Source organism: Balaenoptera acutorostrata, chromosome 11 (assembly GCF_949987535.1).
Source record: "Balaenoptera acutorostrata chromosome 11, mBalAcu1.1, whole genome shotgun sequence".
Taxonomy (NCBI): domain Eukaryota; kingdom Metazoa; phylum Chordata; class Mammalia; order Artiodactyla; family Balaenopteridae; genus Balaenoptera; species Balaenoptera acutorostrata.
The window spans coordinates 23,198,936-23,221,702 of NC_080074.1; the positions used below are offsets into that span (position 1 = coordinate 23,198,936).

Here is a 22,767-nt window from a genome sequence, read left to right on the forward strand (position 1 = left end):
ACATGACAGTAGATCAGGAAGGATGGGAACACGAAGCTCTTCCACTTCCTGAGAGGTAATTCGGCAAAGAGATAAGCAACAAAAGATGCTTAATGCTGAGCTTTTGAAAATTGACTTTTTTCATTTAATTAAGATAGGGTTCTAAATAGTAAGTATATCATGGGGGTGACTGTCCGTCTGTCTGTCTCATTTGGAAGTCAAGTAAATTTTCTGCAGGCATAATGATTTAATCGTCAAGTAAACTGAACTAATCAGACAAAGCCCATTTATTCTCTCGTCTTAATGATCAATTCGGATACTCCAGCTTCCTAATAAATTGCTTGGCAGTTGGTCCAAATTAACCGGAGACATACATCTATTTTGACTTTGTATATAGACAAGATACTAGCCATGAGGCCATTCCAAGGGATAACTTCAAATTCTAAGTTTAAACACTCTTGAATTTAAGCCCTTTCATATTGAAACGAATAGTTTATAAAACTCTTCTCCCTGCAAAAATTCTCATAAATGAGTGCAGTGTTACTATTTTAAAATTAAAACCATCTTTTTCAGCTTCTGCGTGACTAGAGATTTTGCAAGTAGCCATGTAAATGATTATAAAATGGGGGAAAACTGTTTGAAAGTCGCATTTTATTAAATTCCTAGCTAGATGCAAATTTTTTTTCTTTCAAATTCACAATTTAAATTATTCAGCTTTTGGTTTGCCCAAATGCTGTCTTTTTTTAGGAAACAAAAACTAAGCCATGCTTATGTAAGATTTAAGTGCTTCATAAAACCACTGTATTAGTAATACTTAGTTTTTAAATGTTGTGTTTGGAAAGGTAACATCTCTTTTCTCCCAGCCTCCTTAATTAGCATCTCTCATAAGCAACATTTCTCTAAGAGACACTGCAGTCAAGGAGCTAAGGATCCTGCAGTATTTACCTCTGCTCATGGTTTTCCCACAGGGAGCCTTCAACACATTCTGTCCGTGTTCAAGAGATATAAATATCATTTTTTATGAACCTTGATGAGAGAAGAGATTAAACCTAAATAAAAATAAGAATGAACTGTAAATGTCAAGTATTCTGTTTTTTGGGGTTTTTATGCTTTATTATACTTTGTTAAAAAGGAAAAATTGTACATTTTTAGAATGTTTTTATGAGTCAGTTTAATGTACTGAAAATAAAAATTTTTTTAAAATGCTGGGGAAAGGAAGCCACTTTCATCTCAAGGAATTAAAATATGAGATTTCAATAATTGAGGCATTTTGCCTGAAATACTGTTAGGAAATTCTTTTTTAAAATTGAGATTAAATACTTCTATGGCAAACAGTCATTTTTCATATATTGGAAATAAACTTTGGCATTTAAATTCGTCATCAAAAATGACAAATTACTTGAATCCCATGAAGACTGAACCAGGAAGGTTTAATTTAAGCATTGGTGGAAAATTGTTGATGTAGTCAGTAGGTTTGATATTAACACTATGGCATTTTCATCATTAATTATGCATTTCATGGCTATCAAGTGAGTGCCCACTACGTGAATAACATTATATTAATTAATTATTGACATGCCCTGTACTATCATCACTCTAGGGCAACATAAGAATGAATTACCAAGTTTTCATCATATGTTGTTTTCTGTCCAGCTTAATATTAGGATTATCTTGAAGTAAAAATGAGTAATCTCTCACTGTGTGAATGACATTATATGAAGGTAATGAGTTCAGTGACAATTGCATATTAAACCCTGTTTTCAACCACATACTAAATCATTGTTTATTGCTTGGTTTTCACTGGAGACTTGTAAATTATAATGAATTATATTGACAAGGATATAACTTTTCCATTTGATAGTTCAGCATCTCCTTTTTAGAAAGCATTGCTCTTCTTTTTGCTTTTTCGTCTTGAGCTCATATATTTGATCAACAAGCTTACAAACCTGATACAAAATAAATATACTTCATTTTTTCATACAATGTGCTAAGTCAATATTTTTTTCTTGGAGCATGACTGATTTGATACTGTCATTCAAAGGTCTATTGCTGTGATTTGTTTTGAGATTTCTTTGTTTTGGTCTGGTTTGGTTTAGTTTTGAGCCATTTTATAATAGCTGCATGTAAGGAATACAAAAAGAATAAGACTTATTTCTGCTTTCAAGATTTTGGTCTAGAGAAGGAAACATGCAAACACCTAGCTGTAGTACAGTATGACAGGTGGCAGGGGATGGGTGACGGGGGTGTTGGTAGAAGTTTCATCTTTCACAAAGTAATATTTGAACTTGGTCTTGACATACTGAAAGATGAGTAGAGGTTCACCAGATAGAGAAGAGGTGAAGGCCATTCCAAAAAGAAGGCACAGCTCATAAGCCTTAAAAACCTGAAGGACGGGTCCCATTTTATCACAGATTAAGTGCTCTGGCCCCCAAAGAATCCTTCAACACCAGAAACATTACTTCTTTGCATATCTTTTTTTTTAAGATTTTTTTTAAATTTATTTATTTATATTTTTGGCTGTGTTGGGTCTTCGTTTCTGTGCGAGGGCTTTCTCCAGTTGCAGCAAGCGGGGGCCACGCTTCATCGCGGTGCACGGGCCTCTCACTATTGCGGCCTCTCGTTGCGGAGCACAGGCTCCAGACGCGCAGGCTCAGTAGTTGTGGCTCACGGGCCCAGTTGCTCCGCGGCATGTGGGATCTTCCCAGACCAGGGCTCGAACCCATGTCCCCTGCATTGGCAGGCAGATTCTCAACCACTGCGCCACCAGGGAAGCCCTCTTTGCATATCTTTATAAGAGAATTTACAGCAGAGGTCCTCATCTCATTCACTGCATAGGGCAATCTGCTCACTCACCATGGCTATCCCTCTCCACCCCAGGATGGGAGGACAGGACTAGCTCTGTCAGCAGCTAATGGCTCCATCTTTTTAATGACTCTCCATTCTCCAGCTTTGTGAATCGTGGCTGGCCTAGGCGAAGAGAAGGAAGGAGAGAACATTAAAAGGAGCTCGCCCCTCTCCCTCCAAGAATTTTTTTTTTTACAATAAACCCTCCATTAACTGGAACTTTTAGATAGCTAATGTTGTCAGCCCTTGCTTTTGGTGCAAGAGACAGTGACAAACAACTGCTCCTAAGTATTTATTAAAAAGAGAAAAACCTGGGATGCTGCTGGGGCCAATGTGCATTCCTCAGCCACCCTCTGCAGCAGCACTGTGGCCCAGTGACAAATGGTCTTCACACAGCATGAATCAGATGCTATGTGATATTCCAGATATCAAGGAAACAATTAAGGACCTTCAATTAACTGCACTTAGGCAGGGGAGGAGCAAAAGTTGTTTATGTATATATATTAGATATATAGAGATTATTACATATTATGTATAATATATATCATATATAATATTTAGAATTCTTCCTAAATATTTACATATATAATACATATAGGCTATATATATTGTATGTTTAGGAAGAACATGTATTATATATATTATATAACATTTGGAATTCTTATGTATTTTATATATTATATTTATATGTATGTCATATTACTAAATATATATATTTAGGAAGAATGCCAAATATAATATATATAACATGTTATGTATAATATAATATATAAGGTATATATATTTAGAAAAAATTCCAATAAAGACTCCAACAATGGGAAAAAAGTGTCATATAACCATAAGATACACTAATTAAATAATTGAATTAAGTGAAAGTTTTGTACATTCTATATGCATATCACTATACTAAGGTTACTTAACACACCACCCCATTATCTAAAGGTAATTGAGGCTTTTTCATGTAAATGTGCAACACTGAACCACTAATGCAGCCCTTGAAAATTACCTTAATTAAAAAAAAGTTTTTATTATCTAGGAATCATTACTGACTGACAGATTTCAGATTGCCCTCAAATTTCCCACTACCTTTTCCTGGCCAGGGCTTCCCCTTCTGGCATGAAGGATTTTGGAATAATAGTGAGAGAGTAAAAGGAATATAAGAAAACTTAACAGAATCATTTCTGTGGTAGATATATTAATGGATAAACTTGAAAAGGCTTAGAGTAAACTGCAGGGCTCATACTGTAGTAAATAAAGTACCAGTCTTTTAAATAAGCACATAACCTTACAGCTAAATGAGTCTCTGGGGAAAGACCAACAACTTCTGAGCAGAAGATGTGGGCCAGGTACCATGCTAGGTACTTCTTTTAAAATTGTCTCACTTGAGCCTCACAGCGCCTCTGAGAGAGAAATGGCTGCAGGATACGATGAATAGAAAGAGCACGAATTTTGGAAGTCAACTCCTGACTTTGTCACCTACTTTGGCAAGTTCCTAAAGTCCCTGAGCCTCAGTCTGTTCATTTCTAAAATGGAGGTAATCACCAAGCTTGTAAGACTGAAACCGTAAGGTAAATGAGCTGATCTGTATTACATGTGCATTCCTTTCCCCTTCTGACCTGTCGTCTTGTGTTCTTTCCCCTAAAAAGAGGCACTAAAAAGCCTCTTTTGTGTTCAACTAAAACTTCAGATATTTCTCTGAGCTGTGGCAAAGCCATATATTCCTCCATCTTGAACTTGAACAATTGATTTCTTTTGGAACCTTAGTGTAGGACATTACATTTATCCATGTTAAATTGCATCTTTTCGGTGTCACCGTGGCCTGTCAGCCTGTTGAGGGAATTTTGAATTTTGCATTGGCCTATTACTGTATTAAATATCTTTCACAGCCTTATGTCATTGAAAAATCTGATAAACGTCCCTCTTAGGTCTACTTTGATGCCATTAATAAAAATATTGAATAGAGCAGAATCCAGGGGCAGAGGCCTATGGCATTCAATCAGTGGTACCCCCCTACAGGCTGTGACAGAGTCATTCATCAAGCCTCTTGGGTATAGATGTACAACCAGCTGTGAATCCACTTAATTTTTCTCTCATAGAGCCCACCATCTTACAGATAATGAAAGACTTCATCAAGTGCTTTATTGAAATCGAAGACACTATATCTATGGCATTCTCCTGGTCTGTCAACCTCATACTAATATCCCTGTCAAAAGAGGAAATTAATATAGTACAGCAAGAACTTATTTTTAATGAGACCACTGAAGTTTGAAGAGAGGCTGATGGCACAGGTGTTCTTGCCAGAGAAAAGATGCCTGGCCAGTTGCCGAGGGCTTCGAGTTGTGACATGACGTTGATGAGTGACCAAGTTCCAGGGGTGGGCTCAGTCCTTCTGGTTCAGAAACTGGACTAAATCACACACTGAATGAACCATTTATTGAGACTCATCCTGTGTCAGGCACTGGGCTAAGTGCTTTTCGTATATCTCATTTAATGCCGACACTAAGAGGTAAGTACTATTTTTTTAACCCCATTATTTTGAATGAGTTAGGTGAAGCTGAGTGAGGCTAAATAATTGACCCAAAGCCATATATAGTAAGTGCCAGAATCAAGGCTCACACCCACGTCACCCTGACACCAGGCCCTGCTCTCAGTCACTATGTTCGTCTGATAGAATCTTGTGCTTCCACGGTGTTGAGTTAGTTGACTCGAGAACAGCGTATCAACAAGATTTGCAGTCAGTTAATGTATGGTAGGAAGGCCTCCCTAACTGTGGTCAAAGTCTCCCCGCCCTCCATCTTTCACACTTCGTTTCCTGGTATCTGCGTACCAAGAAAACGGATTCTCTGATTGCCTCCTGGTGCACGTGGTATTGGAGGAAAGGGAATTTTGAGAGATATCTTGTTTGGATCAATAGGAGACCTGATGAATTAGCCTCTGCCCAATGGCAGAGAATGCCTTTTAAGTGATCAAGGAGCTTTCTTTCTCCAGATTCAAACTCTCTGTCCCAACAGTACTACCAAGGCTAGGCTTTTTAATTGTGTTTTATCTGCTGTTTTGCTGCTTGAATCTGCCACCCACCCTTGCTTCCATGCCCACCCCACCCTGACACATTCCTTCTTTGTTCAGCTGGGTTTCAGTATCTAAACAAAATAGTCAAATTGCCGGTCTATTCCACTGGCTCTTTCTGAACCAAGTCATTCTGTCTCCATTCATTCTGTTGGTGTGATTAATTTAGTACTTAGAATGCAACCTTATTCCCTAGTGCGTGAGAGAATCTCATTATCACCACCTGCTACCCCTACAGAGCCCATCATGGCTCCTAGTGAGCACTTCTCTCTTTTCAAACATTCACAAACCATTTGCTGCAAGCATTTAAAAAGCATAAACATTTTTACCAAAGTGTCATCGCTAGGAAGATTAAGACTCTTAAAATATACATATTGAAAGCCATAGGTCCTAATTTACCGTAGACATGTAACAGAGAAATGTCCTACTCACCCATTAGCCTGTAGCTAAACAGCACTCGGTACCTAGAGCAAAGCTGCCCTCTGGGTCACATTTCCCTTGAAATATCCTGGACACCCTGCAGTTCGAGTGTTGCTTATCCTTTAGTCCAGGTGGAAAATGGTACATTCCTAGAGGACGGCGGTTTCTCTCTGGAGCAACCTGAATTATAGCCTTCAGGAATGGTCTATTTACACCACACTTGCTGAATACTGAATACTGAGGGCTTTCTCCCAGCATTATTCATTTTTTAAACAGCTTTATTGTGATATAATTATGGGTCATAAAACTTACCCATTTTAAGTATACAGTTCAGTGAGTTTTAGTAAATTTATACAGTTGTTCACCCATCAATGCTCTTCGGTTTTAGAACATTTCCATCACTATAAAAAATTCCCTCACAGCCGTTGCAGTCAGTCCTCACTCCCATTCCCACCCTAGGCAAACACTGATCTGCTTTCTCTAGATATAGTTTTATATTTTCTAAAAACATCAAAAAATGAATCATACAACATGTAATCTTATGTGTCTGGCTTCTTTCACTAAGCATAATGTTTTTGACACTCACACATACTGTAGCATGTATCTATAGCCTGTTCTTTTTTATTTCTGAGTAGTACTCCATAGCATGAATATACTAGATTTTACTCATCCATTTGCCAGTTGATGAGACATTTGGATTTTTTCCAGTTTTTAGCTATTATGAATAATGTTGTCTAAACATTCATTTATAAATCTTTGTATGGACATGTCTCCATTTCTCTTGGGTTGCTGACTAGGAGTGTACTTGATGGGTTGTATGATAAGAAACTGAGTCATAATGTGAGATATTGGCAGTTCTCCAAAACGTAGAAGTACCATTTCACGTTCCCACTAGCAATATGAAGGTTCCAGTTTCTCCACATCCTTACCGCCACTTTGTATTGTCAACCTTTTTTATTTTAGCCATTCTAGTGAGTATATAGTGACTCCAATTTTATTCTGTTATGTGATTCTTCAGGAGATAAAGATGATAAGGAGATAGCTGATGGGGGTGGGGGAAAGCAATGGAAGAAAAGGATTATAAAAAAAATCTCTCTCTCACTACCATCCTGCTTTCTCATCTTGAGCCTGTCCATGGGACTAACAACAACATCTGCTTTCCTTAGAAATACTTTTTTTTTTAACCCTTAACATCCTTTTTCCCTCCATATAGGGACTGAAATACAGTGAACACCCAATTCTAAAGTGCAGTAGTAGCTAGGTAGGCTAAGTAAAATCCATGCAAGCATTTTTTAAACCTTAATTTGAGCTAGTTTTAGATAGATTTTTACCTCCTCCCATGCCAAATTCTTTTATAAGAGCTGCTGACAAGAAACAGAATTGACTGGTTTGAATTCATTGTCCCTTTCACTGTCCTACCCTCTGATAGAGGGTGTTACATGCCATTAAAGTAGCTAAACAGAAAGAAGGAAGCAGTAAAAGAGCAGAAAAGGAAACCATTTATAATCCAAAATTGAATAACCAGGACCTCACCTAAGATTGTCTCTTGAGATTCAATTTGTCTTAGAGCTCTTCTACAAATATGTTATATTCATGTGTTTTGTATATTTCAGTTTAATTTATAATAAATGGATGTGTGTTAATAATGAACTTTGTTAAACATAATTTCATTTACAATAATGAGCACATTGGGCACACAATATAATAGACCATAAGTTTTATGATCTCAAAAACTGAAAAAAACTAAGTTGAAAAGTACCCTTAATAACCGTAAATATCGTGCATGGTTAGCAAAATATAAGCAAAATTGTGGCCTTTCTACTTCTTCACATGCAGAGCATTTTTATGTATTAATAATACCGCAAAGAGATTGCAGCTTTCAAATGCTATTAGCCCATCATCGCATCTATAAGAATAACTTCAGATGTGGGATATAGCACATAGTTCCCATTTTCTTTCCTTTTTTTAAAAATAAATTTATTTATTTATTTATTTATTTTTGGCTGTGTTGGGTCTTCGTTGCTGTGCGCGGGCTTTCTCTAGTTGCGGCGAGCGGGGGCTACTCTTCATTGTCGTGCGCGGGCTTCTCATTGTGGTGGCTTCTCTTGTTGCGGAGCACAGGCTCTAGACACGCGGGCTTCAGTAGTTGTGGCATGCTCAGTAGTTGTGGCTCATGGGCTCTAGAGCGCAGGCTCAGTAGTTGTGGCGCACGGGCTTAGTTGCTCCATGGCATGTGGGATCTTCCCGGACTAGGCCTCAAATCCATGTCCCCTGCATTGGCAGGCAGATTCTTAACCACTACGCCACCAGGGAAGCCCCCCATTTTCTTTCATAACAAATTTTTCTTTCGATAATCCCAACAATTGCTCAATTGCAATTCAGCAATGCAAACCAAATTTCTCTATGAAATCCCGATTTGCAGCAAGCTGTACTTACAAGTAACTTACAGGAAAATTAGTTAAGAACTGATTCGTTGGTTGGTTGGTTGGTTGGTTGGTTTGTATTTTTTTAAAATCTTCTGGAGCAATGTTTATATGAAAATGTAATCAGAAAATTAGTACTTTCATCAAGAGGTAATTCAGAGAGCTTTGCAAATAAGCCTAAGATTCTCATTGATTACAAAAGAAGGCTTTCTACCTCCAGAACCCTTAAATGCTCAGAGGCAATTATACCATTAAGGTCTCTCTTTCTATGCAGAGATTATCTTGTTTCCTCGTAATTAGTATTTCCTGTTTACTGAGACAGACTACATCAGAAAACACACATATCCCCAACCCCCAGCCCGCCTCCACCCCCGTCTCACACTCTCCCTCTTTCTCACCGCCCTCTGCTCTCCCTGGAGCTGTGTAACTTGGAACCTCTTTTCCTTGCCATAGGTTAACACAGTTGTGTTTTGGGTTTTGTTTTGTTTTGTTTTTTATTAAAGTATAGTTGACTTACAATATTACATTAGTTTCAGGTGTACAACATAGTGATTAGATATGTTTATGGATTATACTCCACATAAAGTCATTATAAATTATTGGCTATATTCCCTGTGCTGTACATTACATCCTTGTAACTTATTTATTTTATAGCTTGTAGTTTGTACCTCTTATTCCCCTTCACCTGTCTTGCCTCACCCTCCCCCCACACTTCTCTCCCCTTTGATAACCACTGGTTCTCTGTATCTGTGAGTCTGTTTCTGTTTTGCTATATTCATTTGTTTGTTTTATTTTTCAGATTCCACATATAAGTGAAAATATATAGCATTTGTCATTCTCTAGCTTATTTCACTAAGCATAACACCCTCCAGATTCATCCATGTTGCAAATGGCAAAATTTTATTCTTTTTTTTATGGCTGAGTTATATTCCATTGTATGTATATACCATATTTTACCTTCTTTATCCATTTATCTGTTGATGGACACAAGTTGCTTTTATATCTTGGCTGTTGTAAATAATGCTCCTACAAACATTGGGGTGCATATATCTTGTTTGAATTATTGTTTTCATTTTCTTCAGATATATACCCAGGAGTGGAATTGCTGGATCATATGGTAGTTTTATTTTTAATTTTTTGAGGAACCTCCATACTGTTTTCCATAGTGATTGTACCAATATACATTCCCACCGACAGTATCCTAGGGTTCCCTTCTCTCCACATCCTCACCAACACTTGTTATTTCTTGTCTTTTTTACTACAGCCATTTTGACATATGTGAGATGGTATTGTATTATGGTTTTGATTTGTGTTTCCCGGATGATTAGTGATGTTGAGCATCTTTTCATGTGCCTGTAGGCCAACTGTATGTCTTCTTTGGGAAAATGTCTATTCAGGTCCTTTTCCCATTTTTTTAATCAGGTTGTTTGTTTATTTGATATTGAGTTTTATGAGTTCTTTACATACTTTGGATATTAACCCCTTATCGGACATATCATTTGAAAATGTCTTCTCCCATTCAGTAGGTTGCCTTTTTGTTTTGTTGATGATTTCCTTCACTGTGTGAAAGCTTTTAAGTTTGATAAGGTCCCATTTGTTTATTTTTGCTTTTACTTCCCCTGCCTAAGAAGACAGATCCAAAAAAATATTACTAAGACCTATGTCAAAAATTGTACTGCCTGTGTTTTCTTCAAGGAGTTTTATGGTTTCAGGTCTTACATTTAGATTTTTTATAAAATAAATCCATTTTAAGTTTATTTCTGTATATGGTATAAAATGTTCTAATTTCATTCTTTTACATCTAGCTGTCTAGTTTTCCCAACACCACTTATTGAAGAGACTGTCTTTTCCTCATTGTATATTTTTGCCTCCTTTGTAGTAGATTAATTAACCATATATGCATGGGTTAATTTCTGGGCTCTCTGTTCTGGTCCATTGATCTATGTGTCTTTTTTTGTGCCAGTACCACACTGTTTTGATTACTGTAGCTTTGTAGTATAGTCTGAAGTCAGAGCATGTGATACTTCCAGCTTTGTTCTTTTTTCTTAAGATTGCTTTGGCTATTCAGGGTCTTTTGTGGTCCATACAAATTTTAGGATTATTTGTTCTAGTTCCATGAAAAATGTCATGGGTATTTTGATAGGGATTGCATTAAATCTGTAGATTGCTTTGGGTAGTATGGACATTTTAACAATACTGATTCTTCCAGTTCACAAACATGGGATATCTTTCCATTTATTTGTATTTTCTCCAATTTCCAACACAGTTGTGTTTTGATGGCATCTGTCATACAAACTGTTATTTGCTGATTTTTTAGTAGCAGTTGCTCTAAAAAGTAATAGCAGAAGGAAAGAAAATTTGGAAAATCTAGTCACAGGTTTTTGATTTTTTAGTTGAAGTGTTAGAGGTATAGGGAAGGACTTACAGATGGTGGGAGGTAAGGGAGTTTTACATCACCCTTGGCAAGACTGTGTAAAGGAATTTGGTGCTAAAACTCAGAAGGAATAGAAAACTATTGAGAGTAAAAAGGAAAAGAAATAGGATATAGCTGTTCCTTTCTTCTCCTCTTTGCCTTTCAGAGGTATCTCCCCTACTTCGTTTGTTGTCCATTGCAAAAGGGATCAGATTTGAGATTTCAGGGATGTTCCTTTAAGGTATACTTGCATGCTAGATGCCATGAGGGACCCTAGGTTACAGTGACACTGTACCTGACTTCCCAGAGCTTACAGTCTGGTTGAACAGGTAAGACACAGACATATAACAAGAGAGCTAGCACTACACACCCTTGTATATCAAGTGTCAACAGCACAGGGCAGCCCACAAATACTATAGAAGTTCAAAGAGAGAAGTGAGCAAGGAAGGCTTTAGGTGAATTTTAATTTCATCCTTGCAACATTCTAATGATAAAGAAGACAGGGACATTCTAGAGTATGCAGAGGTGTTATATATTTGGGCCAAAAAGATGCACATGGCACGGTTGAAGACATGGAAGAGATTTGTCTGGTTGGAGTTAAAGACATTTTAGATTAATAGGAGAGAGGGCTGGAGAAGTGAAAGGCATGGTTCTTGATCTAAATCTACCCAGAGGTATCCATAATTGCACATTTAAGTAACAAAGATAATATTCAAAATTTTGCTGATAGGATTATTCAAGGATAGGGTAAGAAAGTTTTAAGTTTCTGTTGTACTTAAAAGAGAAATAATGCCCTAATTCAGTGCTTTATAATTTCCAGAGCAGCTTCCTAGCCATTCTCATTCAGTCCACAGAAATCCCTTTTAGTCTTGGAAGGCTGTGTAGATGTATACATTTAGATAGATGGGTGGATGATAGGTAGGTAGGTAGGTAGATGGGTGGATGGATACATGCATAGATAATATGCAAGAATATATACACACACCCACATTTTAAAAAATATTTTTTCACCTACTGGATTGAGAGCCCTAGAGGACTGAATTTTTTTCTTCTTTGGTGCTCCCAAATTGCATTATATGTGGAAGACATCCAGTAGATGTTTGCTGAATAAGATTATTATTGGCCCTTCAATATCACACCTCAAAGATGTTAAATATCACTTAGCTAGAAGAAGAATCAGGGCAAGAACAAAATGTCATGACTGTCTGCTCCAGAGGTCCTTCTATCCACCATACCATTCCAGACATGGATTATTACAGCCCAAGAAATGAGAGAGAAAATGTCACAGTCAAAAATCGAATGCAAGTTCAGATGAGGATTTCTGGAATTGTGGGAGTTGAAATTGAATGACACACAGGCACTTTTGCCTTGATGCTCTCAGTGGAAAGTGTTTAGAAATTATTACCAGGAAGGGGGGAAAGCTTTCACATTTAATTGCGATTTTAGTTCTGCAGAGGAGAACAAACCTGATAAACTTCCATCTGAGCTTCCATTCTGGGCATTCAGAGCACTTGGAGTTTTGTTAGAAGAGGCCCCTCTGAAGGTAGATGAGCTCTCTAGACTTGCATGGGAGCTGCTGTCCTCACTTGGCAAATATCTAGAAAAGGGAAGGGGGAAATAATCTACCCTTTTAAAATGGAAGGGGGGTTCCGCATGCAGCGTGGAGCTGTTTCATCCAAAATACCATTTAAACAAAAATAAAATAAAAATCCGTCCCTAAATAAAACCCCAGAAATAAGAAGGATGCAGTCCCACGGTGATAACCAGGATCGCCTGTGTGCTGAGCACTGCCTCACGTGTAATCTCTGGAGGATTCCAGCTACCTGTGTTATTTCACGTCTGTCAGCTAAATCTGAACTCCAAAATATAACAAATGCAAAATGTGACACTGAGGAACATTATCTGGGTTTGTGATTTCTCCCTGGAGGACTGGGTCCAGCCGGCAATAAACGGATTGAGATTTCATGTAGAACATGGAGACAGACTGTCGCTACATCACTCTTCTTCATGACTCACGTGCATTCCTGCAGCGTTCTCTGGTGTTTTTCATATTGTGTCTATGCAAACATGGCAACGAAAATGGAAATTGTAGGATGATAGCATTTTTAAAGCACGTGGAATGTTTGATATTGAGAAAAGAAGCACAAGCTAAATTTCCAACAGTGAGGGGGGTGGTTAATGAATTATGACATACTTCTCAAAAGCAATAATATGGTAACATGGAGTTACTTTAAATGCCTGCTGAGGGTAGTATAAGTAGGAAAGTTCTTTAGGTTTAATACTGAGTGAAAAAAAATTATGGTGAAAATTGTACTTACAGTATGACAACCACAACACATAATCATGGGGACAAAATGAAAGAAAATGTACCTAAACACTAAGAGCCTAGGATAACTCATCCTCTTATTTGTTTTTCTGTATTTCCTGTCTCTATAATGGGAAAGCAGTATTGTTATTATAGTCAAAACATTAATTTTTAAAAAGAGAAAAACATGTTTAATTTATATCACATTAAATTTAAAGAGGGAAAAAAAGAGAAGTCTGGGTACCCTGACTTCCAGTTTGCTGTGACATATATTCTGATGTGACCTATTCAGTGTGAGGGTAATGTCATGATATTGTCTAGCAGAATTCCCACAGCTAAACCCAGAAACATAAATGACAGTGACATAATATTATAGCATTGTCACTCATCACAGTTATTCTCCTATTGCCAGGGTGTGCCAAGGGGTTTCTGAAGTTGTCTTCTTTAATTGATACTGGAGAAGATTCCCAGAGGCAGCTGCTACTCTGATGAATGAATACCAATATGCAGCAGGCCTGTGTTGTTTCAACAACATTCCTTCCCTTTAACCCACATTTCTCATGATAGTTGTAATAAAAACTATTAAGAAAACATGCAGTAACTTTAATTTTTTACCTATTGGAACTCAGCAGTTGGAACCACTTTCTTATCCTCATATGTAAAATAACTTATTCTTAGTTAATGGTTTGGCTCTGTAGTTTTTAATGCCCAGTTTCTCTGTGTTTCCTCTTTGAATCCACCAAATAATTTGTGGCAGAAACTTGATATTGGTTTTTTTGTTTGTTTGTTTGTTTTAACATCTTTATTGGAGTATAATTGCTTTACAATGGTGTGTTCGTTTCTGCTTTATAACAAAGTGAATCAGCTATACATATACATATAGCCCCATATCTCCTCCCTCTTGTGTCTCCCTCCCAACCTCCCTTTCCCACCCCTCTAGGTGGTCACAAAGCACCAAGCTGATCTCCCTGTGCTATGCGGCTGCTTCCCACACATTTGGTAGTATATATAAGTCCATGCCACTCTCACTTCGTCCCAGCTAACCCTTCCCCCTTCCCGTGTCCTCAAGTCCATTCTCTACGTCTGCATCTTTATTCCTGTCCTGCCCCTAGGTTCTTCAGAACCTTTTTTTTTTTTTTTAGATTCCATATATATGTGTTAGCATATGGTATTTATTTTTCTCTTTCTGACTTACTTCACTCTGTATGACAGTCTCTAGGTCCATCCACCTCACTACAAATAACTCAATTTCGTTCCATTTTATGGCTGAGTAATATTCCATTGTATATATGTGCCACATATTCTTTATCCACTCATCTGTTGATGGACATTTAGGTTGCTTACATGTCGTGGCTATTGTAAATAGAGCTGCAATGAACATTGTGGTACATGACTCTTTTTGAATTATAGTTTTCTCAGTGTATATGCCCAGTAGTGGGATTGCTGGGTCGTATGGTAGTTCTATTTTTAGTTTTTTAAGGAACCTCCACACTGTTCTCCATAGTGGCTGTATCAATTTACATTCCCACCAACAGTGCAAGAGGGTTCCCTTTTCTCCACACCCTCTCCGGCATTTATTGTTTGTAGATTTATTGATGATGGCCAGTCTGACCAGTGTGAGATGATACCTCATTGTACTTTTGATTTGCATTTCTCTAATGATTAGTGATGTTGAACATCCTTTCATGTGTTTGTTCGATATTGTTTTTTGAATTGAGCAGAATTGTCTCAATATCTTGGAATAGCTAAATCCTCAGTAGGTTACCATTACTTTACCTTTTACTCCGATGGGATTCCTTCCTTTTACATGCAGTTAACTTTTCACCCAAGCGGTGCTGAAAACCATACAGAATTCTTTCTACCACAGTAACCATTGCTCCGGCTTTTTGAAAACTGAAGGTTTACAGACTGACTGGTCATGAATTACGGTGCCTGGGGTGAGAGGATCTCACTGTTTCCCTATCTGCTTACAACGATGATCAGATGTTAAGCTGTTCTCACTCAAGGCAAACCCAGCTGCCTTTGGACTTAACTTTTCCATAATGACTATCTTTCTTTGGAATAGTCTCTGTGTTGTTTTGCCAATTGGATTTCTTACTGTCAACTTTGGAGTTTTGAAGCCAAATGTCACCCTCCCTACCTCTCTAATATTAGTCAACTTGGATTGAATCTTAGGTTCATGAGGACTTCTTGTCCTTTGTGTATATATGCATTTCACAAGGAATTCTGTAAGGTACACCCACCTGAGCTCTTTTGGCTTGAAGCTTAAACCCTGCCGTGAGCCTTGTCCAAAACTGAAACTGTGTTATTTTAATGTTTTCAGATGATCAAGACCCAGTATAAATGTTTTGAACATGATAACTCAAAATAAAAAGCACCATCTTAAGAAGCATCATAATGTGTAACTAATAGTGTAGCTAAGACCAAACAGTACAGAGGTTGACAGCAAGAAGAAGAGTGTGGTGAGTGGTAACGAGCCGGTTAAGAATCAGGTGCAGATCCCAGCCAGGATACCTGTTAGCAGTGAGACCTCCAACAGATTACTCAGTATTTCTAAGTCTCAGCTTTGGTATCTCTAAAATGGGAATGATACTGTTATTATAAGAATCAAATGAGATATTTACACATATATAGTACACTTGGAACAGTTTCTGGCACAACTGGAACATAGCAGATGTTCAATAAATGTAATCATCAGTATCTTCTGTAATATGGGATCATTTCTGGACTTCCCTGGTGGCACAGTGGTTAAGAATCTGCCTGCAAATGTAGGGGACACGGGTTCGAGCCCTGGTCCAGGAAGATCCCACATGCCCTGAGCAACTAAGCCCACGCGCCACAACTACTGAGCCCGCGTGCCACAACTACTGAAGCCCGTGCACCTAGAGCCCGTGCTCCGCAACAAGAGAAGCCACCACAATGAGAAGCCCACGCACCGCGACGAAGAGTAGCCCCCGCTCACTACAACTAGAGAAAGCCCGCGCGCAGCAACGAAAACCCAACACAGCCAAAATATAAATTAAAAAAAAAAAAGGGATCATTTCTAATATAGAAGGAGAGTTACCCAGGCGTTCTTGACATGAACCATCACTCTGTGTTAATTTGTTCATTCTGTCCACCCATCTGTCTGTTTCCCTCTTCAGGCTAGTTGTGTGGAGGAGGCAGCAATGGAGCTTAGTGTGGAGGAGGGCCTCAGCTTACCTCCTATTGGAGACTGAATGGTGGGATGGGAGAATAGGATGCATTCTTTTAGATTAGGTCTGATATTAAACTAATAGCTAGAAACCAGACCCATTACTACCAGTACACGTCGCTTCAATGAGGGTTTTTCCAAGGTTAACCACATCTCATGATGCAAGGCACCAGCATATTTGTTTGACATCATTAACTTTATGAAAATGACCAAGTCCCTGTTTTTCCAGGTCAGATTTCCTTGCATCCTTAGAGACCATTAGCTGGAATGAGCACACCGTGAGATTGTGTCTTCTGTGTGCTGGCACTGTGCTGATTATTCTCACCGTTTCACTCTTCATCTTTCCAACAACATTTGAGATTGGCATTAACTTCCTCATTTTTTTTTTGTTTTTGTTTTTGTTTTTTAAATTTTTATTTATTTATTTATTTATTTATGGCTGTGTTAGGTCTTCGTTTCTGTGCGAGGGCTTTCTCTAGTTGTGGCAAGCAGGGGCCACTCTTCATCGCGGTGCGCGGGCCTCTCACTATTGCGGCCTCTCTTGTTGTGGAGCACAGGCTCCAGATGCGCAGGCTCAGTAGTTGTGGCTCACGGGCCCAGTTGCTCCACAGCATGTGGGATCTTCCCAGACCAGGGCTCGAACCCATGTCCCCTGCATTGGCAGGCAGATTCTCAACCACTGCGCCACCAGGGAAGCCCACTTCCTCATTTTATAGGCAAGAAAACTGGGATCAGAGGAGTCAGGTAACTTGCCCAAAATTGAGTTGTCAGAGAGTAAACCAAAAGCAGCAATGGAAGTTACACCAACTCAATTTTATCACAGTTATTTGTTATTTAGTGTCAGTTGTTTGTCAAAATAATTTTGAGTGTCTTTATTGCTATAAAAACATATCTTGGGACTTCCCTGGTGGTCCAGTGGTAAAGAATCCCCCTTACAATGCAGGGGACGCGGGTTCGATCCCTGGTCGGGGAACTAGGTTCCCACATGCCACGGGGCAACTAAGCCCGCGCGCCACAGCTACTGAGCTTGCGCGCCTCAACTAGAGAGCCTGCGTGCCGCAAACTACAGGGCCCACACGCTCTGCAACCCGTGCACCACAACTACAGAGCCCACACACCCTGGAGCCCACGCGCCACAACTAGAAAAGAGAAAACCCACACACCACAACTAGAGAGAAGCCTGCGCGCTGCAACGAAAGATTCTGCATGCCTCAACGAAGATCCCACGTGCCGCAACTAAGACCTGACGCGGCCAAAAATAAATAATAAATAAATAAATAAACAATAAATCTTAAAAATATATATCTTTTTAAAAAACCAAACATTTCTTAGCAGGTTTTAGGGGCCCAAGGCAGCACCATCAGCATCAGGTTCAATTCCCTACTGAGAGAAAGGCAGTGGGGATTTTTTGGGAGCAATTTATATCTAATAGAAGCTTTGGCAAAGTAATTGAGAATAAGAATAAAAGGGAATAAGAAAATGTAGTGGTTTTTAGACTTGCGAATACACTTGAAAAGGTTAATGTTGTATTTTTCTGAAATGGAGGAATTCTTTGATCTTGATGCTTAAAAAAAAGAAACAATGAAAGAATATAAGGGTATTTCTCTGGATTGTATGAACAGTATTGCCTGCAAGTAATCAGCCCGGGGACCACACTTACCTAGCATATTTGTAAATCACCTGAAAAAAGGAGTATATGGTGAAATTCCAGATTTGCAAAAACTACTAAGCTCCTCTGGGTAGTGAAATGCCAAGCTGGCTAATATGAATATAGAAAGATAACACAGGGTTACACGAGTGGGCAGAAGGATGGCAGATGGGCTTCTGCATGGACAACTGTAAGATAAGGAATGTAGGGAGAAGTCATTCAAACCATCCTTCCAAGATTAAAGGGCTTTCAACTATCAGCTATAATAAAATTAAGAGGTTTTACAGTCAGTGTATATTTTTGTGCCTAGTTATTCCTACTGCAGCTAAAAAGCCAGCCAAAAATCAGGAGTGCTTAGAAAGGGCATTTTTAAAGGGGCATTAAAAGCAGGAAATAGTAGCCCACTCAAATGTAAGGCCATGGTTCACTTACACCTGGAATGTTGTGAGTAATGTGTTCAGCAGACCTGAAGCAGTTGGAATACAGGAGGAGGAAGTACAGAGAGAGTGGACTAAAAGGACTGCTTTATGAAAACAACCTGCAAAGATGAGAGGATTTATCAGCCTGGGAAGATGAAGGTTTATAAAATCAGAGGGATGTGGTGCAGGTAGACACACGCTGATTAACATTTACCATCCCCATCCTCGACAGACATGGGTCAGAGAGTGAGTATAAAAGGAATAGAACAAATTTATGGTTATCAGAGGGGAAACATGGTGGGGTTAGGGATAAATTAGGAGTTTGGGATTAACATATACACACTACTATATATAAAATAGATAACCATCAGGGACCTACTGTATAGCACAGGGAACTCTACTCAGTATTCTGTAATAACCTATATGGGAAAAGAATCTGAAAAAGAATGGATATATGTATAACTGAATCACTTTGCTGTACACCTGAAACTAACACAACATTGTAAATCAGCTGTACTCCAATATAAAATAAAAATTAAATTAGAAATTAAAAATTTTAAAAAATTTTAATTAAAAAATAAAAAATAAAAGGAATAGAGCATCATGCTAGTTTAAAATTGAAATCAGATTAGGCAGAAAAGCCGATAGGCTAACTGACAGATAGGCCAATAATAGTTCAAGGTAGCACAGGATGAGTGCCAAAGAAATGCCCGCTTCAACCCCTTAAAACTTGAAAAGAGAAATTTTTTTTAAAAAATCATTTTCACAATGGGTCATTTACTTTGGGAACTAGTTATCCAACAAGGGTTGTTCTATCCTGGTACTACACTTGTGCAGAAAAGAGGTGAATATATTTCTTATGAATGGATTTATAATTTGTTGTTTTTAAAAAGTCAGTAACATTTGGAGATATGCCCAAACTTTGCTGTTTGCCTTGGTGTAAAACAAGTTTTGGAGTCAGGCAAACCATATTCACATCCCAGAGCCACCGCATACTGACTCTTAGGTGGGCTACTTAACCACTCTGAACCTCAGTCTCCTCTTCTGTAGAGCAAGAAGAACACCTTCCAGTTAGGAATGTTGGGATGAAGGAAAGAGTAACATTTGTAAAGCTCTGGGAAGGGCTGAGAACAGAGGCTCTCTGCAAGGCTTGGTTTCCTTTGTCATCTCTTCTACACTATGCCCTCTGCAGCCCTGTCAGACTCAAAAATCCCACCCTGGGGAGACTCTGGTCAGGCAGTACTTGATTCTAACCCTACTTTGCTACTTTCATCTGTATGAACATTCATTCTTTCATATTCATTGAGCCCCCACTATTTCAAACATTGGTTTAGGCGTTTGGGAAATAGTAATGATAAAGATATACCTGCTGTCTGGAAGCTTACCTGGGGGAGAGGGCTACACAAACACTAACCCTGCAAATAAAGTTATTTCAGAGGATTGTACGAAGAGGATCACAGGGTAGAGTGTGACGGGGTGAGGGCTCAGTTCTTTTAAAGAGGAGATGGGAAGGGCCTTTGTGAGAAGACAGACAACACTTAAGCAACGTCCAAAGGGATGAGAAGGTGTCATTTGAAAATTGCTGGGGAACATTCCAGGCAGATGGAGAAACAAGGGTGGAGGCCCCAAGGTCAGAATGAGTGTGGAATGTTCAAAGAACAGAGAAGGCTGGAGGGGAGAGAGGAGGGGACACAGAGAAAGACAGAGGGCAGGCAGCCTTGTTGGAACTTGAGGCCAGCTCAGGACTCAGATTTTATTCTGAGCCGTAGGAAGCTATTAGAGGGACGAGGCTTGACTTCTGCTTTGGAAGGGTCCTGTGGCTGCTCGGTAAAGAGTCAGACCCTAGGGCAGCCTGAGTGACAGCACTGTCCCTGCTTTCTCTTCCTACCCACACTGCCTTGCCGCTCCGTTCCTCTCTCTCTGGATTCGAGGGGACACACTGATTTCACACCACATCTCTCCCGGTGCAGAGGTAACTTTGCACAAATCTCTTTCCTCTCCTTCATCTTTTAGGACACGTAAAAATTATTTTTCTCAAGTGAAATATTTAACCCAAATATATGTCTTTTCAGGTTTTAAAAATCAATTTGATTGGCCACAGGAAACGTATCTTGGCATCTCTAGGAGACAGGCTGCACGACGATCCACCACAGAAGCCCCCTCGGTCCATCACCCTCAGGGTAAGTACCCAGCATGCTTGTTTTGTCCTCCACTCTTATCCTCGAATATTACTTTGTGCAATAAAATAAAAATGATTGAAGCAATGGGTCAGGAAGTACAGGCTGTTTTCCATGTAGCCTACCTCACCTGTATAAAAAACTATCTCGCCTTTGATAGTGTTTTCTACGACAAGATTTGTTTTTCTCGGTTGGTTAAATATATATTTTTGAGATTTAAATTAACATCTGAAAAACCACCACCTTTAAAGAACCTCTCCGCTACCCCACATCCCACACACCCCTCTACACCAAGAGAAGAAATGAGTTTTCTGTCAAACTCCTCAAACCCGCAGGTAGAAAATCGATGAGGACCAGAGTTAAGTAAAAGATCAATTTAAAATTAACCTTAGGGTCTTCTGTTTCTTAAGAAGTGAAAAATTTTCAGCTTTACCCACTTCAAAAATTAAGAATAGAGAATCTAGAACTTTATTTAGTAAACTATTTCAGCTGTCTTTTAGAACTACGGGGTAGAAAAACTAGGAGGAAGAGAGAAATAAAGTGGAAGAGGAAAGAAGGCAAGAAAGAGCAGAGGGAAGGAGACAGAGAGAGAGAAGATTACCAGGAAGAATGGCAGCGGGAGGAGTAGCCAGTGGTCCCTGGTGTTCATGAGGCCTGTAGAAACGTTTCAAAAATTTACCATAAAGGCAGGATCGCCATGACCAGTTGGAGAGTTCCAACTCTGTTCTCTTTATTGAGTCCTGCACTTGCTTGCTTCTGATTCCTTTTCTGCAGGTGTCAGAAAGGGTAGTGATAATAAACGAACACAAAAGTAGCACTTAGACGTCACTGCCAGCGATGAAATGCAGTCGAATGCCTCTTATCAGTGGACTTCAGCAAACAGTAACTACTGTCAGCATCACAGAGGATCGAGCAGGAGAGGAGCTGTTAAGATTTTAAGGCTGGTTCAGTTTTAAAGGAGAAGAAAATACACAAAGCCTTCAGGAAATGCAAGAGAATTGGCTCCAGGAGGGCCATGAGGAAAACTGACGATTGGGGCAGTTGGAATACACTGGGATATTTGGAGGCTAGTGAGGGCTTAAGGAGTAGTGAAGGTAGAAGAGGACCTAGTTCTCCCTCAGTAAGAAGAGCCTCAAATAAATTGGGGGAAAATGAGGCTAGGAAGGGATTATTGTTTTGCCTTCGTTTCACTGCACAAAAGAGGAGAAAGATACAGGCACCATCAGTGTGACCATCCTAAAATGACCCTTTCGAGGAGTAATTCCCTGCTACTTACCCTACTGTCTTTCCTTCCTCTGCTGAACCTCTCCCTCTGGCTCTCTGGAAGAGGTCTAGGGAAGCAACAGATAAATCAAAGACAGAGGTTCCCAAGAAAAAGTGTAGGACCTTAATCCATCAAAGGAGGTCCAGAACATCTTGGGGAGAAGTAGCCTGGAGAATCGGCACGATCCAATCCTCCACTTACTTGCAAACATCAGAGCCCAGCTGTCTTCCCCCCTTTATCTTACTTCTTGACCAGTTTCCCCCAGTTCTCTTTGCCATTGAAGCCCATCCTCTGTCATTACGTGCATTGCTCTGCCGTCTGTGCGTGTGACATGCCATTTCCATACTGTGTCCTCTTCCTGGCAAGCATTGCCAGGCTACTCTTTGATGGAGGATCAACACCCATGAGGTCCCACTTTAGCTTTCTTGTCATGGCATCTACCATGGTGAGGCCCCTCTGTCCACGTAGAGACACAGTTCCTTCCCTTGTAAACACAAGTGATAGTGTCAGGGGTGCCCAACATATGTGTGCCTCTCTCCTGGGATCATCCATGGTGCTGGCTCAAGAAAACAGAGCCTGATTCTTGATATTGTAAACCTTCAACCTGAAATGCTTA

At 39.3% G+C, this 22,767-nt stretch overlaps 1 protein-coding gene across 13 annotated transcripts in view; it reads left to right on the top strand.

The window, feature by feature from the left end:
- Positions 1-22,767, top strand: part of ANKS1B (ankyrin repeat and sterile alpha motif domain containing 1B) — a 1,183,808-nt gene that overhangs the window by 1,076,299 nt on the left and 84,742 nt on the right. For all 13 annotated transcript variants that reach the window (XM_007165834.3, XM_028166489.2, XM_057556581.1 and 10 more), the window contains one exon: positions 20,783-20,890. In XM_007165834.3, coding sequence (XP_007165896.2) covers positions 20,783-20,890 — 108 coding nt within the window. The remainder of the gene's footprint in view (positions 1-20,782; positions 20,891-22,767) is intronic.